Source organism: Paralichthys olivaceus, chromosome 17 (genome assembly GCF_024713975.1).
Source record: "Paralichthys olivaceus isolate ysfri-2021 chromosome 17, ASM2471397v2, whole genome shotgun sequence".
Taxonomy (NCBI): Eukaryota; Metazoa; Chordata; class Actinopteri; order Pleuronectiformes; family Paralichthyidae; genus Paralichthys; species Paralichthys olivaceus.
In genome coordinates this window covers 11,715,345-11,741,131 of record NC_091109.1, presented here as the reverse complement: position 1 = coordinate 11,741,131, position 25,787 = coordinate 11,715,345, and the positions used below count along the sequence as shown (strand labels likewise).

The window sequence follows — 25,787 nt, the reverse complement described above, 5'->3', positions numbered from 1 at the left end:
ATTTTTACATCCATGAAATGAACATGGCCTGAAGGCTCATTTATACTTGTTAGATACATGTATAGAAAAGTACTCTGCTTTCATATCGTGGATTGATCTTTTTTCATATGTAAAGAAAGCATTAATTAGCCGTTACAATAAATCATAATGTCTTTAGTCAGACCTGTCATACTTTTTCTCAATTTTCCTCACTCACAACTTTCCTGAGGCTGCTTTAGAACTTCTAAAATTGTGGTTGAAAACACAGATCAAAATGTCATCTTACTTAATTTTTTGCTCTGCAAAAATGAATAAAAACACTCTTTCAGATTTACAATTCAACACGATAACGCAAAATAACATCAAGATGTGCACACTGTGTCTCTTTCTTTTCACCCCTCTGTTAAGCGGAGTGTGTGTGAATGAGCGTGTGATGTCAGACGGAGGAACACGTCAAAGCTTGTCAACGCTGAGACAGCTGCCAGAAATCACCACCTCTCCCCTCAGGAATACTTTCCTTCTCTCAGTCTGGCTTAATGGCCGGCTGCACCGTCGTGCACACACAGATGCACAAGAGCGAGCACAAAAAGGACAAAAGGAGGACAGACATAAAGTCCTGCTCTGATGGATAAAGAGTGTGTGCGTTACTGTGTCCAGACTTTTAACAGAGTTACTGTAGCCCCCGTCGTCTTGGAAATTTGCGCAGACAAAGTAGAAAGCCAGACCGTCAATTACGATTAGAGTCATTTTGGGCAATTACCGGCACAGGCTCAGGTTTCCAAATAAAACACGTAAAGACTCCTCTGGCCCATCTCCTCTGCTTCCCCCTTGATGGTCCTGTGAAGTTGTGTGTGCAGGTGAAACATGATGAACATTATGAATGAACGTGAGGTCACTGATCTGCAGGCCTGGTGAACTCACGAATACCTGTGGCTGGCCTGGCACTGGGTAGACCCAGAATCGTACCAACGTTTACACAGAGCCCTGGGAGTATTACTCCCTGGTATTATAATAATGTTGTGGATTTTAGAGTAAAGTTCCACCAGGGATAATGGAAAAATAGTTGCATTTGTAGTGTCCTATAAAACACTAGCCTTTCCGCAGCATCTGTTCTCTGTCAGATCAGAGGGATTAAACCTCGTATTTACCTGATTATCTCCACTGGTCAGGTAAGATCAACCAGACTCTGAAGTTATCTCAGATATGGACTAAAAAAGTGTTGGTCCTTCCAGACGTAAATGCTATTTCAGTAATATGTAACTTAATCCCAAACATACCTTGGACTACGATTAATATCACTTACTCCATATCAAGATTTCCTATCCAAGTAAGAATTGATTAAAAAAAAAAAAGGTTTTTGCGTTTTCCGCTGAAACAAAATATTTTTCTTCAGTTTACTCTTTTGGAATATTCTGTGCATCCCTGTACCTCAGTAAGCAAATGAACTGAACACAAAGAGAGGGATTTAACGAAGACATAACATAACTCACCCAAGAACAGACAAAAACAATAAACACCAAAAATCTTTGTTAATAAAAAAACAAAGAGGCGTAGGAGAGGAAAAATAATGCAAAAAAATATTTTAATACATAACTGGAGTGGCACTCAGTAAAGTGCTTACCTTCGTTAATGCCTAACAATCCCCTTGAAATGCCACATTAAAATTCATTAGATCCACGTTTTATTTGGATTTGCACCAAATGACATACACTCATGTCAGTCATCTGAACACGCCTGATTTGTTTCATCGAGATCCATGAATTGTTCTCAGAGAAATCAACAAAAGTATTCCAAAACCTAGCATAGTTAAAGAACGTAAAAAATAAAGTCCTGTATCCGCCCCCTGATTTGCATCTGCACCAAAATGTAATGGGTTCTCTCTCGGCCACATCCTCCCACCAAGTGTCATGGAAATCTGTCCAGTAGACAAACAGACAAAGCACCGACAAACAAATGGACGGGGTGAAAACAACCTCCTCTGCAGATTGATTTTGAGTTACTGACTTCAGTTTCAATATGACTGGACTACTGGGCAGCGCCACAATAAATGATTTAAAGCACCCCCACCCCACAAAATTATAACATATATATTTAAAAAAACACATGATTGTTTTTGTGAACTAGAAACCTCACATTGATTAAAGTTTTCTGAATGGGAAAGGATTTGTCTTGCAAAAAATGTAAGCTATAGTTGTAAGAATGAGGCAGACTGAGAAAAACATTTGTAAAATGATACTAAACATTGGATTTATTGAAGTGTCAAACTATTTGTGCTCCTGTTGATTAACAGTCGACTGCAGTGGCAGATTTACTGTGTTGACTTTCAAACCTTCATTCTAGTGTCGTGCATTTTCAGGCAGGGCCGTGAATTCCTTGGATAAATAAACATGTTCACATCCTTTTACTTACGACGGTAGTATATGTACATTTTAGATGGTCTGCACATCAGCTGCAGCAGGAACCTTTAGTAGTAATGGAGCTTTGGCGTGTAGGTAGCAACGCGTCAGCAGACAAGCTTAAACCCAGAGACAAACAATAACTCCTCCACACATAGTGTCTGCCAGTAATTACAGAGACATTACAGCATCTCACCAGAACCTTAGATTCTTTTCTTTAGCAGCTCTGCCATCTCCAGACCCCTCAACACCAGCGTCACTACACACACACACACACACACACACACACACACACACACACACACAGAAGATGGAGCACTGTGCTGAGACTTTTAACATAATGGGGGAAAATATTATCATTAATATAACTATCCTTTAGTAGCAGATCTATTTCATCACCAGATTTGGGCAGGGGAATACGTGAGTGCATGTGGATCTTATGAAAAGGTTCATTATTGGAGTGTTTAGAAAGCAAACACATGGGCAGACAAATGAAGGGCGCATGTGAGATCATACCATCCCTCTGTCTGCCGTCTTTCTCTTTCTCTCTCTTAAGTAAACAGCAGGCCCTTGTATGAATTGGTGTCTAATAAATGAAACCAAATAGAGAAAAAATAAGCTTGAAAAATGACGAAAGTTTGGAAAAATGAGTTTTAAATATGACCGTGGGGACTGATGGAGATGCTGTGGTAGTGATTGGGTTTGCTGTGGACTCTTCTGACGTTAGTGTTTTTTTTATTAATGCTTTGGAAGCACATTAGTAGCAGGTTTTTTTTAGTTGATGACGCTGGCCCCGCTCTTGGTGTTTGAAACATTTTGTCTGAGTGTCTCCAACCTCTACTCTCCATCCTTCAACAGCTAGAAAACCCTGCCCCATGCTTTTAAGAGGTTGTGGTTTTGATGTGACATTTTGTTGGCTGCTATTCTGAGGATCCAAAACGCATTCATTCGTATTCTAACAAGGAGGCCAAGAATAAGGAGAAAATTAGTTTTTAACTGCGCGAACACTTCACAGGGCTGATAATGGCGAGGGGGTCTCCACAGTGATGTTCGGATGATAAATCAAACCTCTGCACAGATGAATTAATCGGAACACTTCTCCACACATGCACGTCTGTCCTGCAGCTGCGCTTTAGTCATTCCTCCTCCCGTTCAACCCTGATGGACTTTTGTTGTGGGCTCAGTCAGGGACAGATAACTGCTCCGCCTCCGCTCAGCTTGGCTCGGCTCATGTCAGTTTATTTCATCCTCACATGGACACAACCGGCCCACTCCTCTGTCTGCGACACACCATCAATCTCCACTCAGAACTCCATTAGCTCCAAGGTCAAGTTTCAAGTTTTAATTTCTTTTGCACTGTGTTTTTTTTTTTTTTTTGCAGCATCACAGGATGTCCGATCGACCTCAATGACAAAAAGATGCCACCATGCCAAAAAGACGCAATAAAAGACACAATAACTGATCTAGAAAAAGGGAACAGATGTTGAATTTCTCTGATGTTTCATTTCAAAATTAACATATGGAATATGACTTTGCAATGTTTATCATTGCTGTCGTACAGATATCAATGACAGCATTCTCTGCATACACAGTATGTCAGTATTTATACAGTCTGTCGTGTAGCATTGGCTTTTACGGTAACGTCAGCTCACTGTCTGCAGATGAGGAGCTTCCTCCTTTTCTCAGCAGCATCTGGTTTATGCCATTAAAAGGTCAGTAAGCCCCCTGATGTGAGAGTGGGTGTTTGCTCCTTCTGGCCCCATTTTCTGACCTGTTTCTGGAGTTATGTGACTGCAGGCTTTTGGTAGAGTGGTTCGGTTGTGGGGGAGACGTCGCATGGGGGGATAGTGGCGATTTGGAGCTGCAGAAATTGGAACAAAAATTAGACATTAATCTTACCTGACTTGTACTTGTGTGTGTTTATCACAGCTATATCAACATCGGAATATCACTTCAGATATGTTTGAGATAATTCACAAACCATGAATCCACTGTACAGGTCGTTCGTCAAAGAGCACAGGCAATTTATTTCAACTGTCCTCTTAATTTGGTCACAGTTGTAATGAATGCAAAATGTTTGTTTATGCAGTATCATATTGTGTCATGTCATATTGGGGTGGATGTGGCTCGGCAGCGAGCGGGTCGTCAACTGAGTAAAAAGTCGGCAGTTTGATGTCAGTCTCGCCAAATCTTTGTGCCAAAGTGTCCTGATGCAGATACTGAACCCTTATAAATACAGAGCATTTTGTCATATATATATTTTCATATATTCATACATTAGCTATATTTGTTTATCGATGAGGGCGGCAATGGAGGCTGCGGCCTTGTGAACCTATTCAAACTGAGAACTTTCTTGCTCTGAGGCAGCTATGTTAACCACTGTTAACCATTTTATATTCTTATAATATTCTCTAAAATATGTGTATTGACATATGCTTCAAAAATCCAGCATTTATTAGGTTATAACGTCCAGTTAATTATCTATTAAAAGTTATATTCACTTAACTTTCTATGAATATACCAGAAAGAAAGGTCATCAAAAGAATTTGTTATATGACAGCGTTTCTTTCTTTCATCTGGTTGATTCAGTGAAAGAGACATTCATTGCTATGATAAATTATGTGTCGTGATGTCCTACAAAAATCACTTAGAGCTACATAATGCTAACAGCTTAGTGACACGCTATCCCCAATGTGCCATTACTGTCACTACATGGTGCCCCTTAAATCATGCGCCCACTAAAATCCGTGCAGTGACACTCTCAACAGTCCCTTCTAAAGACCCTGATGCCCTTTTATTAACCTTATTAAAGTTAACTGTGTTATTCCAAGACGTACCTGCATGTTCTATCAAGGTTTACGGTCCCCACACAGCATTTAATGATAAGGGTGGTGGTTCGGCCGTGCACACAGCTGCGGAGGAGGTGGCCGACACACGCATGAACAGACTGCACATGGAAATCTTTCAATGGGACAACTCTTTTACCAGATACACTAATAACTTACTGGCAGCATCTGTGCATGTTTGTGCGGGAACGATAGATGAGCGATTCCAGCCATCTTATTCTGTCCAATCTTGAACACCCCCCGTTGGAGAAGGTGATGGCTATATAATGATACCGGGTAATGAGATGCAGATATTCCTATGGTGAAGCACTGTCACTTCATAGTGTTATTGGTCCCACACATAAATGCTCCTATATCGGAAAAATGCTCACATAAAACACAAGTCTCTGAATAATATGAGCAATATGATAAGGATATGGCCATATTGTTTTTTTCTCTGTCAAGGTCGACAGTAAATTTTTCCATCCTGATGTCAAGAATCCCGAGCATCTGGCCGTGGCTGGTTTCAACTCATGGGAGACATTGGGGAGGGCCGGGGGAGGACTTTTGTCTGTGCTGGGGTTGGGGGTGGCAGTTCCTCTGGGAACTTCCAGCCATTTGTCGTGGTCCCTGGCCAGTAGCCGACTGTGTGCTGCAGTGATACAGTACCGAAACGCAAGGATTTGTTGCCACTGGAAGAGCTCCCTGTTTCCAGTTACATCAGAACTAAAATTTCCACATCGTTTTACCAAAAAAATAAAAACACTGTCAAGGGAAGCAGATGTAAAAGAAAGAAACTGAGTGTGACTGAGAGTGGAATGATAACTTTTATTTGTTTGGATACAAAGAATTCTTTCTCTTTGAGGTGGGATGACATCTTCAACAGCTCTCGTCCAAAGCATACAGGGTACTAAATCGGTCATTGGTGGGCAGGACATGCACACTTGCATTAGAAAGAACCTGAAAACAGCTTTACAGCCCATGTGCTCTGTTTGACAACCAAGGAATGGGATGTTGAGTAATAGTCTGCACCTCTGAGATTGAGACAGAAAGATTTAGTGTAAAGTTTTAGCACAGATTTTCACAAGTTCTCCTATTAATGTATGATCAGAACCAAGGCTTTGAGGTGGATTGGTATGTCTGCCTCTGATATATCCCTGGAAGACTTGTTAGGAGAAACTGGCCACAGCTTTGAACAGAACATGTAGTCCTCTTCAAGAATGTCTGTTGCAGTTCCATTGCCACAGTAAGCAGAGGTGGCAGGTCATTTGCATCTGGCTGGTTTGTTGCGGCTGTGGTTTTTTCGTCTGCCATGTTGGGGAGAATATAAGCTAAAGAAGTTCTGGATGACCACTGCCAAATGCAGCCTCCTGCAGATTTCAGGACCTTCTATCCCAGTTTCAAACACCACTTTGGCTTCATCCATTCTATACTACTATGTATTGACTTTTTCAAACAATCTCTGTCCAAGTGTTTTGGCTCTGTATCAGCTTTAAACCCCATCCATACTAACACGGCTTGAAAACACGTGACCTCTCACGTACACTGGGCACGCACACGCCGGTGTACACAGGAAGCATCTGGTTGTTAGTTGCAGTTTGTATCATTGTAAAATGTAGGAGTTCTTTAGCAGAGATGGAAACCCAGTAGTTTGGATGTAGCCTCTCATGTATCTGGCTTTATCCATGTCATTATTTTTTCACTGGCCAGGTATTCCTGTTTTCATGTTCGTTTCTTTCTGTCCTTACATTATATATCATTTGCCAGATTTTGAGAAGTGTTGTAAGAGGGCAGTTTAACAGCTCAGGCAATATACCAAGTTCCATTTAAGTTACTTCATTGTAGTCCTGCTGCAGGTGCTTCTGCTCAAGCTTCACATGTCTCCAGTGTGATTGTTAAAACATAGCTGAAACGCTACTGGCTCCTCAGGTGGTGGATGCACCCTGCAGGTTATATGCATTCAATTTAGTTGATTGGACTTGTCCTTTTGTCCTGAGATCTGTTTTCAATGTGTCGACAGCCCTTTGAACAAGGAAGCTGTAATGAAGCGTGGAGCAGAGTGCGGGTGAGGCACCTGATATTCAATGGCGTATTGAAAATCCTTTTTGAAAGGCTTGGCCTGTCCTGGCTCTGAAATGCAACTTTTTTAAGCTCTTACAACCTGGATTCTTTTTACTTTCCTGAATGAGACATGATCTCAGCAAAGGCCACAGAATCCTTGTAGGCCCTGAAAAGATATTCAAAGATCGGCGTGTGGCGGTGAAACAACTGATGTATGATTGGAGTGATGCTTGATTGCACCTGGACTGGCCCTCGGTACTTGAATTCATTTTTCCATGCTGCGGAGCCCTAACTAACATCTTGCAAAATGTACTCGCTCTTTTTTTCCTCTCAAATGATGGAGTTACTCAGAGACCGTGACTCTGTAATATCATTGAAGATGATCTTGGAGGGCTCTGTCCCCTGACCTTTTTTAATGTGGGGAAGTGGTTTGGTCTTGGAGCTGGTAATGGGAGGCTTGTGGGCTTGAATGGAGCGCAGACTCCTGCTGATGAGTTCCCTGGCCAGCTTTATATATTGCGTCTCTCCACGCTCTTCCACTGTCTTTCACTGTATTCCAGGCAGAATGCTGCTGGACCATTACAAACTGTGTTTGAAGATCACAGCATCTGCTCAGCTGATATATCTTGTAATACTATATAATTTAATGTCTAGAGGTTGATGGCACACCAGTCAAATGGTCACTTTATCCAGATATTCGATGTTGCAGCTGCTGTTCCATGCTCCCATCATCTCCTTTAGTAAAGAGAAAGTTTTAAAAATGGTCTGGCCAGATCAGATGCTGCATGGGGGCAGTGGACTGATGACATATTGTGTCCTGTCCAGTGTTGGCTGTGAACAACGGGCCCTAAACACTTCTCCTTACATTTGCCGCCTGACTGAAATCTGTCTTCCCACCCACAGTCTGTCTACATCTTCTCCCTTTAGAGGAAAAACCTGTTTGCTTAAATGCAGGAATCATCATCACTGTAAATGTTATTTTGTGCATATGGAAAGACTTCCTTCTGTTTTTAGGGTCATTATTCTTCTCCTGTCTGCACATACACTTTAATCAGATGTTATTTATGTCAATGTGTATCTCAGATGTTGTTATTTTTTCTCTGTCCTTTCTCGCTTTGACTCGTCTTGTCATGCTTGAGGTAGGCCTTCTATCAAATGTAGAATAAGGAGGTAAAAGAAACCTGCTACACAGTCGCGACATCTCTATCTGTCACCATTTGTCTCCACAAATCATCCTCCGTGGCCTTGTTCTGTGGCCCGAGTAACATATGATTCAGTGGACAGCTCTGAGTACAGGTGTGAACATATTTGAGGTCTGATCACTCAGACCACATTCCTTGAGCAGAATGAATGCAAATGTGCCCAGGGCTTCACAGTGACACACATACTCACACACACCAACAAATGCATTGGCAGAGCCATCTGTGTAGCTGGACTAATACACTGTATTTTAAAAAAAAAAAAAATCGCTTGGTATCCACACTACTCCAAAGTATTTACGACTAAAACTGAGATTGCTGGATATGTTTCTGGTCACATTCAAGTTTGACAAATCTGTGTTTAAGTCTGAACAGTGACACAATCAAAAACATAACAACAAAACAACATACCTTTTCCTGATTCATCACAAACCTATCATGTGAACATTTTCCTATAGAAAACAAACTGCATGAGCCTCATTTATCAGCCTCATCAAATTACGAGAGTTGGTAACACTTCTTGTCTGTAACACTTCCAAGCAAATCTTACTTTTCACCATAGCTGTTACTTGTTTGTAGTATCTACTGTAACTAACCAACCAACTGCAGAGTCAATCTGCCTTCTGTATCCAGTTTACATTGGCACACTCATGCCCAAGTGTAAGTGATTGCTCGATATGCATTATCATTTGTCATAGACGTAGATTCCCTCTGAAACTCAGGTAAAATATTCGACTGGACTGGATTGTTTTCATTTCAAAACACTTTTAAAATGAAAACACATTAGTGTGGAAGAAGCCTAAGAAAACTCCCACATGTTGTCACAATGCTCTTTCCTTTGCAGTCTGGTGAGCCCCATGAACATTATATATGAGGGAGGTCAATAACTCATTCAGCACCTGGGAATAAGTGCAGGGGGGGAGTAAAACCCAACATTCATTTCCTGCATTTCAACAAGTTCATTTTCAGCAGACAGACGGACAGTTGGTCTCTATGTGTGTCGTTTGGTTACAAGACAACAACAATTAAAGTCAGGAGCAGACTAATTTGTCTCGCAGCGGCGCGCTAGTGTGACTCCAGTGCAGTGTGTAAGTAAACAATTGTGTAGCTCCAATGTCACGGTGAGGGTCATATTTTACAACCATTTAAACTCTGTGTTGTTAGATTAGTCCCTGTAATTTCCTCATCTTGTTCTGCTGTAGTAAAACCCCTGAGGTTGTTGACCTATGTGACTAGCAATTTGATGCGTATCATGTATAATGCATTTCATTGTCTGGGATTTTTTTTGTGTGTGTGTGTGTTTTACATAAAAGGGATCCATGAAAAACACTGTTATTTTCTTTAACCACTGTGGAGGTGTGGGCGTGAGAGGGGAAGTGCTGTTTGGCAGTTAAAGTGGTCACTTCCTCTGTACGGGAAGCGTTCGGAGGCCCTGGCCTCTCCGGTTTCTCTGAAGACTCTTTTTTCGGCCAACGTGTGCAACATCGTGCTGGTCTCCAGGACCTCTGGGCTGGTCCAGCGCTAGCCACAACACAACGTAGTATTCCACTACAAGGCGCTGCCAGGTCCACTACATGCAGCCGCCGCACGAGAGGGTCCGGAACAGTCTGGCCAAAACAAATCAAATGCAGCCAGACCAGCACTGAAAGCAAGAAGCTGGTCCACCCTTTAGCGGTGCAGAGTTGGCGGAATTGTTTTCTTCTTATTCTTTCCCCCTATCTCATTTTGTCTCTCATTGTCTGTGCCGGACACGGTTTCTGATGTTACACATCTATGCATGTTTCCATACGTATGGCCACAGATTTATTTCTCTTCCCTTTTTATAGTGTCTACACACAGTGATTTTACCACCACTGTGGTTGTTTTTTTGGCTCCTTTCCTCTCCTTCTTTCTGCTTCCATTTCTTTTCTTCGCTTGTCCACCCATACAATCTTGTATTTAATTTCAGCTTTGTAGAGTCCTTGTTTAGCTCTTGGCTCCTTTACAGCTTTTTCTGTTGTTGTTTGAAACTGGGATTTCTGAGGGTCACTGGGTTCATCCTGACACGCTGACCCCCAGGTCGTGTCTTTTATCACATCTTACCATTATGTTATTATTTCTGATCAGCTAATGGAGTCAAGGTACTGTATTTCCCATAATGTGCCATTGGCACCGATCATACAGCATCTTAAGATCTTCCCAGTATGGCCAAGCAGGAATTGGTGTCAAAAGGAATAAAGCATTGAATGGTTGATAGCGTAGACAGGAGGGGAGACTTTGCACCTGGGGAGGATCACGCTTTGGGGCTCTCACTCTCTCCATCCCTCCCTTGTTCCCTTCATCCCCTCCTACCTGTATCTCAGCTCTGCCAATAGTAATGACATTACCATATCTCTTCCCCCCACTCTCACTGCCCTTTTTAAACCCCTCACCTCATCCTCTCATCTGTCTCTTTAAATCACGTCTTTAATACATAATGTGAGATGTTCTGCTGGGAGTTCCGAGTTGTAAATGATTGAAGGGGCCAGCGGCCCTGAGACGGGCTTGTTTTAGCTTGAAAGTAAGCGGTGATGAGGATGACAGAACCGAGCAGCGGATGATTATATAGCAGGGACAATATCGCACACTAAGCTTGCGTAAAAACCACGGGGGTTGCTTTAATAAGACTTGCGCACATGTATGTAAAATCTCTCTCGTCTTCAATGGCGTTTACTCTCCTTTGCAGCAGTGAGGCGTGAAGTGCTAACACTACACAGGGTCTTTTTTGTGAGCTGGAGAACAGGTCAGGAAATCTTGATATATCCTGTGTGTGTGCTCAAAGATATCAAACTCCAAATCACCTGCAAATGGAAAGCAGAGGGTTGAGAGACAGGCACGTGACTCTCCATCTATCTGACTGGCCAGCAGCCACAGCAGTGCATGACATGAGCTAAGTTAGTCAGCCATTACTCTCTTGCCAAACATCCTGAGCTGCCAGCACACACTTGCTCTAACCCAGTCGGCCGGCCCCTGCCAGTTCAGTCAGTCAGTCATTCAATCAGCCAACGATATCAACCAGTGTTTTCAATCAATCATTCTCGGCTATGAATTACTTCAGTTGCACTTGTGGTGTGTTTTTTCTTCCATCTCTTTCTTTTCCTCAGCTCTGTCCGCTGATGAAAGACACCCTCAGAGAGGTAGCCAAGCCGCTCGAGTTTGTTTTGATGTTTCGATGGCTCCACCGTGAATGTGTTTAGATTTTTCTCACATGATCGGTGTTGGTTCAAAGGGGTTTCGAGCATTGTGTGGTTCTGTCTGAGAAGTTTGAATCTGGGGGGATTTTCTGGTGCATTAGTAAAGAGGGCTTTTGATGCACATAATCCAACTTTGCTGCACTAAGCACGGGCCTGACCTTTAATGTATCTCCTGGTTTAGTGGAATCACAGCCACGCTGAAGACCAGAACAGCAAACAAGTATCTGCTACTGCTCTCCATCAGTTTTGGTTCCAGGAGTCTGTTGTGTTTGGAAGGAACCCCACTCACTCGCTGGTTTTGTGCTCTCTCCCACTGAGTGCTTCACCTCCCCTCAGCCTAATCTTGAAACCATCAGCTCCCCAGTCTGTTTCTCTTTAAATTGAATTTGAAATATTCCTACTTTTTATAAGTCGGGTTAGTAAACCCCAAAAGGCTGTGTAGGCAATTGTTGTTTTGAGGGGATTCAGATTCAGCTATGGGCCTGCTGATCCATGCACCCTGTTTCTGTCATTGTCACAGGATGATGACCTGTATATAGTCCACATAAAGGCCTGGATAGGATTCACTTCTTTTAAGAGCAAATGTTCATTTCAGAACAGTTCAATTCCATTTTTAGGCTTTTTGTATAAAATAAACATACACACATACATGACATACCCACAGCACAGCAGCCACATAGTCAAATTACCCGGAGTATCTCTTCCAAACCTCCAGTTTAGCAAACACACATGCATTCACTCCACAGAAGTGATTGTTCACAGGCATCGGAGATGTGTTGTATGGAAAGCCTGTGTGCCATCTGTTTTATTCAACTGATCAAAACTTAATTTTTCTTGAGTTCTTGGAGCTGTTTCTTACTTGGGAGCAGGTTTCCTCAAACAACAGGAAATGCAGGGACAATAGTGGGAAGAGACTGGAGGAAACGGGGTAGTGCCTCTATATTTCCTTTTGCCACCTGAGCAGAAATAACGTTTTTTATTTCTGCTGAAAGAAGCTTATAGCTGTTTTCCACAGATGCACAAACAGAGAGTACACCCACACATAAAAATGAGACAGGCATCTCAACAGTGTGTGACTAAAAGCCCTAGTATTGCCATTTATTTGCCTCTATACACATTTCCTGTCTGTCTCCAATGTGTTCAAGGTTACAGTATATGCATTCCTGCTCACTTACACTACTTCTTTTATGTATCAGTAAACTGGAGCTGTATGAACATCTGTTTCTATCCATGTGTTTTCTGTCTGTCTGTGTGAGACTGTGCATGCATGCATTTATACCTCCCACTGCCATGCCGACTATCTGTTTCCTCTTCCCCCTTCTCTCAGGCCTGTATGAGCTGCTGGCGGCTTTGCCCTCCCAGTTGCAGCCCCATGTCAGCCGCCCAGAGGACAACACCTTCCTCCAGGACATGTTCGGGGAGAGGAGCCTCCACTCGCTGGTCAAGGTAAAACAACACCAAAAATAAACCAGGTCTTTCTTTTCCAGTACAATAGTACTGTTCTATTCTTCTACTGCTTTAATAGTGTAAGTGGTTTTTGTACATTTTTTAAAGCCACGTTGGTCTTCCTAGGACACTGCGGTTGCCATAGAGCGAATTCATAAGACACTCTCAAACAAAAATTGTTCATGTCTACCATTGATATTTTATTTCAACCATCATATAATCTTACATTAAGTATTTGAGGAGTAACAGTTCCATAATCATGATTATTTAAATTCAATAAGAAATCTCCTCTCCCTTTCTTGCCTCTTCTCGAATGTTTCATCTCTCTCCAATGCTGTCCGCCTTACCCACCTTCATCATCACATCCTTCCTGTCTTCTGGGACAGCACAGAACCAGAACCCCCACTCTCCCATGACACCCCATCCCCGAGACAGACCTCTTTTATTAGAATATAAAACACACCTTTGTTCAACGCTGCTTTATTCAAAATCCTTCTCTCCAGTCTCATTCATACAATATCAAGTTTATTGTCATTCCAACAGCCTACCCACCCAGATCTTCTAACTGTCCCTCTGCCAGCACGAATGGGCTTGTGGTTGAGTTATTGCCTGTTAAATTAGATAGCTGCAGAGTTTGGGGAGAAGATGAGCACACTTGATATCTTTATATGATCGCAGACAGACAAGGGTAATGAATGTAACACATTCTGTCTGTCTGCCCTAACCTCATCTTCACTTGGGATTCTCTGCAATCTGCAGCCAATCTCCTTCTCAGTCTCCTGCTTTTGGAAAGGAAACATGCTTCTTTTTTTTTTTTTTTACTGTAAACCAGCTTGTTTTTCAGTCACTATTCAAACTCTTAACACAAATCTAAATGTTAGAGCTGTGCGTCTGCCAGTGTCTAGTACAGTATATGGTTGCCATTTTTTGAAAGAATGCCCAACATGGTTTTCATCTGCTGGCGTGATATATTTCCTCTTTTGGTGGTCTCTGTTTCTCTGCAGCCAAGAAAATTATGTCACAGAGACAACTGAGAAAAATTCAACATCATTTTCATCCCCTCTCTTTAAAGCAATCTTGTTTTTTTTTTTGCAAGGGTGTTTGTTCAGGATCCAGAATTGTAATGCAAAAATTTAAGCATGTAAAAGTGTCTGAATTATGGTATACCTCAGACGCTGAAGTAAAACCCTAATGTCGGGAGCTGAGGAAACCAGACGGGTTTCATTTTATGCCTGGATTGTTATGGATGGCCAAAGAATAAGGCATCTTGAACATGGATAATGATGGGCAGGGCCTGTGCATGTTTGGGCTCTCATTCTTTCTGGCCCCAAAGAAAACACTGCATAGTGTGGGGCAGACTGAATGATGCTAATGAAGGTGGCATTATATTTCTGTGATATTTGGCCAGGCATGAGGGTGGAGCTCCCAGACTTCTCTTCGCCCTCTAACCACCCCTGATTATACCTGACTAATCTTTCAAGAGGAACCTAAAGGGGAGAGAGTTCAGGTGTTGTTCAGTCAAGAAAAGCATAACCTTGTAGACTCCAAAGCACAGAAAGCTTTATATTAATAGCTTTAAGAATTCCCCCATTGTGTCGTCAGCTAAGCAGAAAATGTCCCTCTCCGATGTTCTCCATCAGTTGGACCATGGAGCTCTTGGAGGAAGCTAAGCATGAAGGGGAAGCTCTGGATTTCCATTTTTGAAGTTTTTGCAGTGACCTAAATAATCAGATTGCGGATGCAAGCAATCAAAATTGGTTGTTTTTGCAGTGTAGGCTCACACTCTCAAAACATGGTGGACAAGCTGGTACTGAAAGGAACCAGTTGATGTTGTTCAGGCTCAATCTCAATCCTATGGTCTCTGAATGCCACCCAGTAGAGGTATTCCAGGCACGTCCAGCTGGGTGGAGACCCAAGGGCATATGAAAAACACAAGGTAATAGAAATCCCACCTGATTTAGCAATGTCTTGGGATTTCCCAGGGGGACTTAAGAAAGTGGGAAGGGAGAGGGAGAGGGAGAGTCTGGCTTACATTGATGTGCTTCTAATAAGTGGTGGATGGATGGATGTCAAAAACTGTTAATCACTAATTTGATTGTATGCATGAAGAATGAGTTGATTGCCACCATGAAATTTGAATACCACTTTGTTCATGTGCCAGCTAGATATTGAGTAGCTCCCATGTCAATGCAATTAAATAAGTTAAGTATTAGTCAAGGTCTAAGCTAATGTGACCCAATTCACTATTGCCACTGTGACAGAATAAGTACACCCAATACAGTACAGTTAGCCCAGCCATTAAATGATCAAATACATCAGTGTAACATCAGAGAGCCACATTGTTTCTTCACTAGAATGAGCCCTCTCTACCCATTTTCTTATTATTCCTTTTTTTATTGGAGAGAACCTGAGCTGCTTTTAGCGTCTCTTATTGTTAACATGGAGGCATTAATGGAAAATGCTCCACTCCAGACAAGCAGAACTATATGTTTCCTCTGCTTTCTACTTGGTACTGAGACATGAGCCAGCCTGTCATCCAGTGAGCCAAATGGACAGACACATAGACTTTGAATCACACAGAAGTACAGAACAACCATCTCACCTTACAGCGGAGACCGGCACTCGAGATGCAACATTCAGGTGAACATGGTTAATGTCAGTGGCACGCCATTAATAAAGCCATAACTGTCCCTTTCGTCTAAAGCCCCACCTCTGAATCTCCACAGATTCCACCTTTTATTCCACAAGGCTGTGAATGGGATACTTTGAGAAAGGCTGAACAGGAGAGAGAAAACACACACACATCATGTTAATCTGACAGGCTTTGCAACTCAGGTCTCCCATATGGAAACACTCAGACCTCACCTGGGTGATTATCAAGCATCAGATACTGGTCATTCTGTCTAGAAGGAGAAAGAGGAACCAGAAGAGGAGGCGTCAGATTTGGAAAAAAGAGACAGAACAAGAGGAAGAGAGAATTTAGACCCACAAAAATACTTATACCAGACTTAGGACATTTCTGTCTCTCTTCACCTGCCCCCACTGGATGGTTGGGACAACCTCTCATGTCCCATATATAACCAAATTATGTCAGAGAGATTAAACAAATTGTCTCTAATCTAATCTTTCAGTAGGGCCTCAAGGGTTTATGGGGTCACCTTCATTTCTAGACTTTTTGGCACATCTGACATGAAATGTGAATGTTGGGGTGTATACTGCAGCTAGCATTGCTAAAACGACGCCTCCTTTCATTTAAGGGATTTACTCGTGCGTTTTCTATAAATTCCACTCACTCAGTTCCACTGCCAAGTTCCTACTCCACAAAAAGCCACAGGAAATATATTCAATTTCCACCTGCCTCAGGTGGGGCTCTCCTTTAAGACCAAATTTCTGTCAGCAGGCCTTTAGCCAGTCCCAGAGATCCCTCATTTTGTGGTCAGTCTGTTTTCCCTTAAATCCGCTTCTGTTAGTAGCTAATAGGCTTGGCACACTTACATTGTTACACAGCAATATTGATGTGGCTTTGCCAGTTTGCTCTTCAGTGCTACAGGCCTTTAATGACATGGAAAGGTGCTGCTGCTGACACTTCCCAAGTGGAAAGTTACAGCTATTTTTGATGAACAAGCTTGTTTTCAGACAAACTGGACTGTATTCCTTGAGTACCAGACTCTGTATCCAATGAATAACTGGATCGAGCTCGAAGTACACCTCCAAGTTTTATGACTCACCCTGTAATGTCCAACAATTCTGCTCCATGACAGAAACCCTAGACATGCCCTTTGGGCACTTACCTTATTCTTTCCACACCTCAGAACATACCTTGCTCCTGGTCTCCATTACCAATGAAGATCATATAAAGGACATTGTTTTAAACCTCTCACCCAGCTGCAATAGCTTCTGTGAGTTGTTAAAGCCACATGCACTTTAGGCTGAAATAAAACTTCACCCAATAGTGTGGTACAGGACTCCTCCCATAAACGTACATCACCTTAGAGATCCACTAATATTATTTGTGGTCAGCACGCCCCACATGTGATCACCTCTGGGGTCTGTATTTATTATTTCAGGGAACAGGAGCCCTCACTGGGAGCGAGCAAAAGGAAGTTCCTTTGGAGAAGGGAGCTTCCATCCCAAAAAAAAAGAAATACCCTTCATTTTCATCTAGTTCCCCAAGCAAATTAGTTTGTCAACTTACTTTAGTTTCTTATATTTTAATTGAAAAAGATTAGGGCTTTGGCAGGCAGTGAAAGAATGTTGAGCAGACTTTGGTTACAGTAATTTAACCTGCCATTTGTTGCAAGAAAATATTCTTTTTGACACAAGCTGGGTGGTAATTTATGATTTCCAAACCTCACATAAAATCTGAAATAAATTCCCTGCCTTGCAATGTTTTGTGTGGTTTTCATAGAAGTTTAATGATTGACTGCAGCATGAAATCAAAAGATCATACTCAGTGTCCGCAAACAAGCGTGTCTGAATTGAGCCAGAAAATTTAGATGAATAGACATAGGATGAAGTAAAAGGGCTAGCTTGTCGAGAATAGAGGAAAGAGAAGGGGAGCTCTTCAGCATACTGGCTGCAGTTTGGCCTTTTGCCCACTACTTAAAGCTCATTGACTCGAACCATGTCTGGAGCACTAAAGGGGACAGTAAAAATGAGGAGAGGCCTACTGGTCCACCAGTCCTCATTCTATCAGTCAAATGTCTGTATTGGTAATCAGTGAAAATCTCTGGAGTGATCCCACAACCATTATTCCAGGTCACTTTGGTTGACCCCGGTTTTCTATTCTTTTAAAAAAAGGACTCAAAGTGAAACCAGAAGGTCTACACAATACAAAGCCAATCTTAATCGGACATGGAACATCGGCGCCATACACAAAATATGGAAAATGAGGTTCATGGTGCCATATGGTGTATTTATAGCTCCCTAATGGCCCGGGAACTGTCTAAAGACATCATAGGCTCGTCTAGAGCTTTTAAAGATGGCCTGAATACATTTACATGTTGAATTGAGTACCTGAGAAGTACCCGAATCAATCTGATTCAATTTGTCAGATGCATTTGTTCTGGCTTTCTGCCGCCAGTCTTTCACAATACCACTTCCTAACCCAGTAGCAGCGACTTGCGGTCTGTATCATATTAATGGAAGTTAATAAATGTTTAATTCTGTGAGTATTTAGTAACAGAAACACAAACACAAGACTTGTAGTAGGGATTTTACATGTCTCAAGGTCTTTGTTTGTATGCGACTATACATGTTGTCTATGGAGGTGTGTCAGGGGCCGCTCTGATGCCAAGAGCAGAGGAAATGCATCCCACACTAAATGATACCATTGTCATGACTAATGGCCAGCTACCCTGAATCCTCCCTGTTTGTCTCCCTCTCTCTCTCTCCCTCTCTTTCTCCCTCCCTGTGTCCCTCTCTATCTCCCTCTCTTCCTCTCCAATCCTTTGGAGCCATTTACAGTAATCTGTAAACTGTCACATTCTCCAGGCCTTTTTCCACAACACCAACAGATGAGCTCAGACACCAGACCTCTGCTGGGGGTGTGGGTGATGACAAGGTGCTGGGTTTGTTTTTGTTTGTGTGAATTCTTTGCTCCGCAATGTCAGTGGACAAAAAACGAATCATCAGTTTGTCTATCAATCAATTTGTAAGGCTGCAACCAATTCATGTTCTCATTCCATCAATTCATCTTCATCAGTGTGTTGCTTTGTCTGCACAGCCAAAAGTAATATCTTCAAATTGCTTTGTTTGTTCCACCAACAGTCAACAAAGCCAAAGATTTTGTATGAAAGACTGGTGGTTAGCACAAAACGGTGGTTAGCACAAAATATTTGGTAAGAATCCATGTTAAACCTGGGTCTCTCTGTGTGGAGTTTGCATGGTCTCCTCGTGTCTGTGTGGGTTTTCTCCAGCATCCTCCTACAGTCCAAACACATGTGAATCTAAATTGTCCATAGGTGTGAATTGTTGTCTTTGTATGTCGGCCCTGCAACATGCTGGTGACTGGGATCTACTCCACCACCTCCTCTCCCCAGCATAAACCCAGTTTCACTGGAAAATTGAGGGAAAGTATTTCAGTGGTAACTTTTTTTGTTTTTCAACTATAGAATTAACCTAAATCTTGCAGCTCAATGCATTATTGTGTGTTGGAACCCATTCCAGGACAAGAGGACTTTAATTTGGCTTCTCTTAAGTGCCTCCTAGGAAGGAATACTGAATTTCCAAGACAAGCATTTATGATTCAAATCATATTGACAGAAATTGGCTGAAGTTATTTGCAAACATTTCTTATATCATTACTGACGTGCTGTTTATATTTCTAATTCTAAAGAGTAAATTTTGTATCAAACGCCAAAGAAAAGAACACAAAGTAACTGAGATGGTAGATCCATGAGGAGAAATTGTTTAATTGTCTGCCCTTGTGTAAACTTTGCTGTCATTTTCAAACAGTGTCAACTCTTTGATGACAATGGGCTGATTCTAGTTTTCATTGCCATAAACGTTAAGTAGGAGGACTGGCCCATTGTGCCCTCATCAGAGTTATGGAGAATAGCACTGTCATTTACAGGACTGTTCACAAACCACATTACAATGTCCTGGACCTAATGCCATCCTGCCAGGGCTAAAGCCAAGACTTTGCAAAGTGACTCACTACGACAGGAGAGAAAGCAAATCTAAACTTCTCTCCTTATGCTTCTTGAGTAAACATATCATCTCACAACTATTCCAGTTGTAACCCTGCACGTCTCTTTGTTGGCTTGACAAGGTGTTCTGGATCAGACCAAAATATCAGACCCAGGTGGATTAATGGAGGCTTGATACTGGATCTGCTCCAGTGGGTAGATGCAGAGACAGGAGTGGGAGAAAGAGTGTCAACCCTAACTGGTCCGACTTTAAGTTTTCTGGGTAGTGGACATTAACCAGAGGCCTTGAGCCTCCTTGCAGAAACTCACAAAGAGAAACACTATCCAGCCCTGTGATCTCCAGACCTCTCCTTCTCTATCCATCAGCAAACCTCTCCATCTATCAAGCTTTTGCTCTCTTGCACGCTCTCTCCCTCTCTCTGTGCCAGATTCCGCTCGCTGCAGTGTGTCTGGATTAGTGTAGGTAAGCCATGGTTTTTTTTCTTTGCTATACCTCCACGTTGACAGTCCAGGCTCGAGACAGTCATTGTTCTTCTTTCTTGCATGTTCACGAAAAGAACATAAACACAGTCTGGTTGAATTTGACCAAAAGTCTCTTGAAAGGTCTCCAAGGTGTCTGACCCTTAACCTGAACCTTGATCCCTGTGGTTGGAGTTGAACATGAAGATTGATGTGTATTGAATGTTATGTTTTTGTTTCAGTCCATTCATATTTTTCATATCAATTCTTACCCAGATTAGTGTTTTTCTTCATATATTTTTTTTTCTCCTCATGTATTGCTGTGTGTATTTTAAGCACACAGGGTATTTCTGGAAGCAAACACAACTGAGTCTGAGGCCTCTGTGGAGACTGGGCGCACACTGCTCCTATTGTAACGTGTTTTTCTTTTTAAGCTCAGTGAAGGTGCACATTCATTCATCTTTACCCAGCCTGTGCTTCAGTGAACATGCCTTCAGTTTTGAGCATTTTGAGCCTTACTCTGCTACCTTGGTTTACATTGAAGTTTCACTACATTTCTCATCAGAGGAGCTCCAGAATCAGTCTTTGATTGGACTGCGTGTCCAGGAATTGCGCTCCAGTCTAAGCTAAGCCATCCTTGGCTGAGGTACACTGCCTCTTGCTGTTTTAAATTCCACCAGGCCACTTCTTCTGTTTGCCAGGAGCGCTGCTGCCTCATCAAGAGGACAGAGAACGCGCTATGCAAAAAAAAAAAGCAGGGTAATGACTTTAAAATACATTACTGCGTCATGGACAGGCACTTGGAAAGTGTCCTGAACTGCAAATAAAAGCATTTCAATTGTGCATTTGCTCATAGAGCAGAGGAGAAATTCCAGAGTAACTAAGTAAGTTGAGGTGGTGGAGCAACAACTACCTAAGCAGATGTCACTAGTGCTGTGGTTTGTTGGCGCACCGAAGACACTGGTATCCTGTCTCATTTATTTCATCTGTTTTCTTACAAAGATAATCAAGACAGATGAAGTAACCTGAGCTGCCTGCCTGTCCTCTTACGGCTTTCCTCTGTAATAGAACAGACAAAAGTAGTCAGAGCACAGGGTGGAGTTGTTGAGACTTCATGAACACTAGAGATGTTCAAATGTGACGGGGCTATTTGAAATTAAACAGATGAGGATGAAAATTTCCAAGAATTGCCAGTGTCAGTCTTACATTTGATGCCATAAAACATGGAACATACTGACAACAGTTTAAGTCCTCATGTGTTAGAACCACTCCAAGCTATTCCAGTTTTTATGTCTGTCTGCAGCCTTATCACAACTGTTGGGCAAGTTTCTGTTCCTCTCCAGCTTTCTCTGTTTGCCATCATCTGTCTAACGTCACATCCAAGCTGTCTTGTTCTACGGTCTTCAAGTCACAGCTTTTTGCGGTCTACAGCTAAGCTGAGCAACCATCAGCCTCCCTCAGGCCTTCAACAGATTACCTCCATGACACGCCTAATGCACCATGTTTTATAGCCGAGTAATGTCGGCTTTACACAGGGATTTGAACCTCTAAGCTGACCTTGAAACATGGCTGCTCTTTTGGCCAAGACACTCTTCTAACAGGCCGTGATTTATCACTGCAGTCTGTCTGGATAAGTTGAGCTGAAATGGCAACTCGTTTAGAGCCAACAGTATTTTGATGGCCAAGGACAGTCATGCATATGCACAGACATTTGACAGTTCTGTTGCATTTTTCGTACCAGAAAGTCAAATAAGTGTTATCGGAATGCTCACATTATCTATCTATTTGTATTTTATTTTGAATGACATCAGGATTTGGATTTTAGAATTTGGTTTTCTCGGAGCATCATCAAAAACAGATGACAGCTCTAAAAAAAAGAAGAAGCTGGAAATGAACTCATCTACACATGTTGCATTTTTTCTTTGTTAATCAGTGTTTCCCCAAAAGTTTTTTCGCCGAGGGCCAAAAATACTGAAAGACATTTCCAAGGGGAATGTGATTAGAAGGGACAGATCCCATCCTGTGATTATGTAATCTCACAGCATGAACCCCACTCCGTCTTGCATTCACAGTATCCACAGAGCTGCTACTGTAGAATGCTGTCTAGCTAAAACATCTTTTGTGTAGTGAGTAGGAAAAAGCTTGTTTAACAATCTTTCGACAGATGTTTTAATTGCAAACAGCATCTGCAGCTTCTCTCAGTGTGACAGCAAACAAACTGCTTTTCTTGTCTCCTCCGTCCCACTGAATGATTTTTTGTGGCAAATTGTCACTGCTCCATCTGTGTGTGTGTACATGTGTGTATGAGCTCCCCACATGTGTGGCTTTGGCCCTGCAGACGCAGAGCTGGCCCAGGGGTTTCTCTGTCACTCTCTCCCCAGCCAGAGGGCCTTCTGTTCCACCATCGTGCTGGAATGCTTTCTAGGACATCCAGCTGGATCTCCAGGCCCCGGGCCCAGCGATCAGTCAGACCAATGGCCTAGCTCCCCTTCAACATGCGGCACTAAGGAGAGACTCAGGAGTGGCTTTTGAGTGGATCGTTGTCCCTGTCTGTTCTCTGATGGGACCCGACAGCAGCCTGTAGGCTGTCAACACATTCCTGCACAGCTGCTCTTAAATCACATATGGGATGGTTGTAGTATTTTTTGTGTGTCTGTCTGCATGTGTGTGAAGGCTAGAATACTTGTGTGCGATTGTGTTTGACTACGTGTGCGTGGGCACAAGCGTGCGGCCGTGTGCATAAATTATTCCATTTCTGTTCCACATATCAGTTTTTGAGTGATGAAGTGTTTTTGTGTGCGAAAATGAGTAAACGTTAACACATGAGTTGGGCCTACTTTCCATTTTAGTAACCCTCCAGAGATGCAGCTTTGTCTCTCAACATTGCACAGTTGTAGTGTTGAGGCTGATAAGGAAATGTTTGGCCAATTTAACCAGACTGTTGAAATGATTTGGAATCCTTACCAGGCCACTAGGGCATATCGGATGCATGGTGGAAAACTGGATTGTTTGTATAGTGGCTAAACTAGCTGAAATACTTAGAATAATCTGCTGTTCTTAGTTAAGGGAGTCTTGTTTGAAAGATCTGTGTTTGTACTCCTGGTGTCTGAGAGCGTGATTATGAGCTGTTTTGATCTAATGGGAGTCTGGTGTGGATGGAGGCTGTACATGTTTTCATATGTGTGTTCATAGCAGTGAACATTGGTTTTCAAGTTCACTCTCTACTTACACGTGTGTGTATTTGCTCAGGGAGGCCTCACTGTGGCCTCTGCAGCCCAGTGCTGACCTCCTTCATGTCTTGCTCTCTGCCTTACTGATGAACACAATGTTTCCTTTCAGATCCATGAACGGCTGCAGCACTTTGAAGAGAGCAAACCCGTCCCCGTCCAGGACAATGCGGCAACACTGGCCCATGAAGTAAGTTTCTCTCCCGGAAGGAAGGCTTCAATTTGTATGGTTGCAACTACTGCTGGGTAACAAATGAAAGTAAAAAAAAAAAAAAAAAAAATCAAGTGACAAAGCAAGGCATTGGGGCGGAAATTTTCTCCAAAAATCAAGTTTAAATGACATTCACGACAAGTTATTCAACTGTATATATTAGCTCAGAATGGCTCTGCTAGGTATCGTCCTCCATTTTCATTGGAAAATAACATAACAGTACTTGCTTTGATGTTGATAACGAGTCACCCTCTGCTGGATCACAGGGCAAACTACCTCAGGATGTCTGATGCACTTCTAGACTGTTTTGTATATTTTGAATTCAAACAGGTCATTACAGTCCAAACATTAATTTTTCTCTCCACGTTTGTACAAATGTTAAAAGGTGACTGCCCTATAAACCACCATGCACCTCCAAAACAGGTTTAATACTTAATGGCAGAGGTTCTTCTAGTTCGGAGAACCCTACTGGAGGGATTAACACCATTCCTCCAATAAGTCTTGATGGTGACGGTGAAAGCACTGTCCAGCATTGCTATTAAAACCCTGAAGACTGGCGGCTGACTTAATGTGTCCTTTCCTCAAGTGCCACTGCCGTTCCTGAGGTGGCAGATTAGAGTTTACAGTGACAGTGGAAGCTCAGATGTTTGGGGAAATTGCGGTTTGACAAATGATGGTCGTCTGCGTGTATGTGCAAGTTATTCCGTTTGAAAGACCAATCTGAAAATGATTATGACACAGTGTTTGGGAAAAAGAATAACACAGATGAAGCGCTTCTGTCCGACCTTCACAATTTGGATGTGGGAGGGCTGTGTTGTAACTGATTAAACCCAGCAGGAGTTTGCTAGTTTAAGCTCCAGATCATAAAATTCCACGATTCCTTGCTTTGAAACCAGAAGCAGTACACAATTTAATACAAACTGGAAACTTCTCAGCCAGGAAGCGGAGCAAGTTACAAAGCTAGCATAAGATATTCAGGGTGGCGGTTCACCATCAGCCGCGTGTAATGGGATCAGTCCCTGGTCGGTCCTTTGTAGACAAGGCTCATAATGCGATTGAAACATGAGGATTCAATAATAATGGAGATTAAGTGAAGTCAAATTAATTTCATGGAGAATAGAAGTTTTGATTTTACTTTCTGTTTTTCCAAAAGTCTCAGTTTGTTGTTGGAGCAGCTGATAACACAGCAGGAAAGATGCCGAGCCATCTGTTAAAACTAGACTAAATGTTGATGAAAAGTTGTTGAGACTGAGTTACTGCCACAGTAATGGCGGCTCGTCTGTTTCCATCCATAACCTAGATTTGTCTCTTGGTGTCTGACTGGATGGGAATCAGGTGCCTTAGAAGTCAATAGCGTATAATTCAAATCATGTTTATGCTCATCAAACCATTTAGTGAGTGCTCTTTTCCTGTATGGAAGACTTAACTCATTTATCAAGGTTTTTCCTTTAATTTGTCTTTAAACTGTCCCCTGCATTTACATTGCGCCTCTTTCTTTATTGCATGCTCTATTTGTGTTTGAAAACCAAGCACACATAATTTGCTTATACTCAAATCCAGAGGGATTTAGTTAAAGCAGGTTGTTTGTCTTGCAGTACAACAGCTTAGTTTTGCAGAAACGTCAGATCTCTTTATTGTGTTTCTGTAACACATACAAGAACAGAGTTACATACACATACTCTCAACACCCATCCCAGTAGCGTGCAGAACCGTGACAATGTTTATCGTCTTTCAACTCTTACCCTGAGGTGAACTCTGCACTGTCCAATAGTCTGAGTTTAGTCCCTCTTCTACTTACCTCAACATCCGCCGTCGACCCTGCCACACGCTCCCAGACCACATGTCTAGCCATACGCCATGAAATCAAAAACCCATGGTCCACCTTAAGATGGATGGACAAGCAATGATGGGATGACAGAAGCAGACAGTGATTGAGTCCCATTGCAGGACTCAAGGAAGGAGAGGATACATGAGATGGAAAGGGCAGGACCACAGCAACATCACGTGCATTCCGTTTTCACTGGTCAACCTGTAAATGAGAAGCCATCACACGGACAATAATAGTTTATCAATAGGTCCACTGATGATGATTTCCTTCCGCTGGCCCAGTCTTTCTCCTCAA

At 42.4% G+C, this 25,787-nt stretch overlaps 1 protein-coding gene across 10 annotated transcripts in view; it reads left to right on the top strand.

Moving 5' to 3' along the window:
- Positions 1–25,787, top strand: part of mpp7a (MAGUK p55 scaffold protein 7a) — a 132,545-nt gene that overhangs the window by 33,845 nt on the left and 72,913 nt on the right. For all 10 annotated transcript variants that reach the window (XM_069512552.1, XM_069512550.1, XM_069512547.1 and 7 more), the window contains exons 3-4: positions 13,000–13,118; positions 23,567–23,644. In XM_069512552.1, the coding sequence (XP_069368653.1) occupies positions 13,000–13,118; positions 23,567–23,644 (197 nt within the window). The remainder of the gene's footprint in view (positions 1–12,999; positions 13,119–23,566; positions 23,645–25,787) is intronic.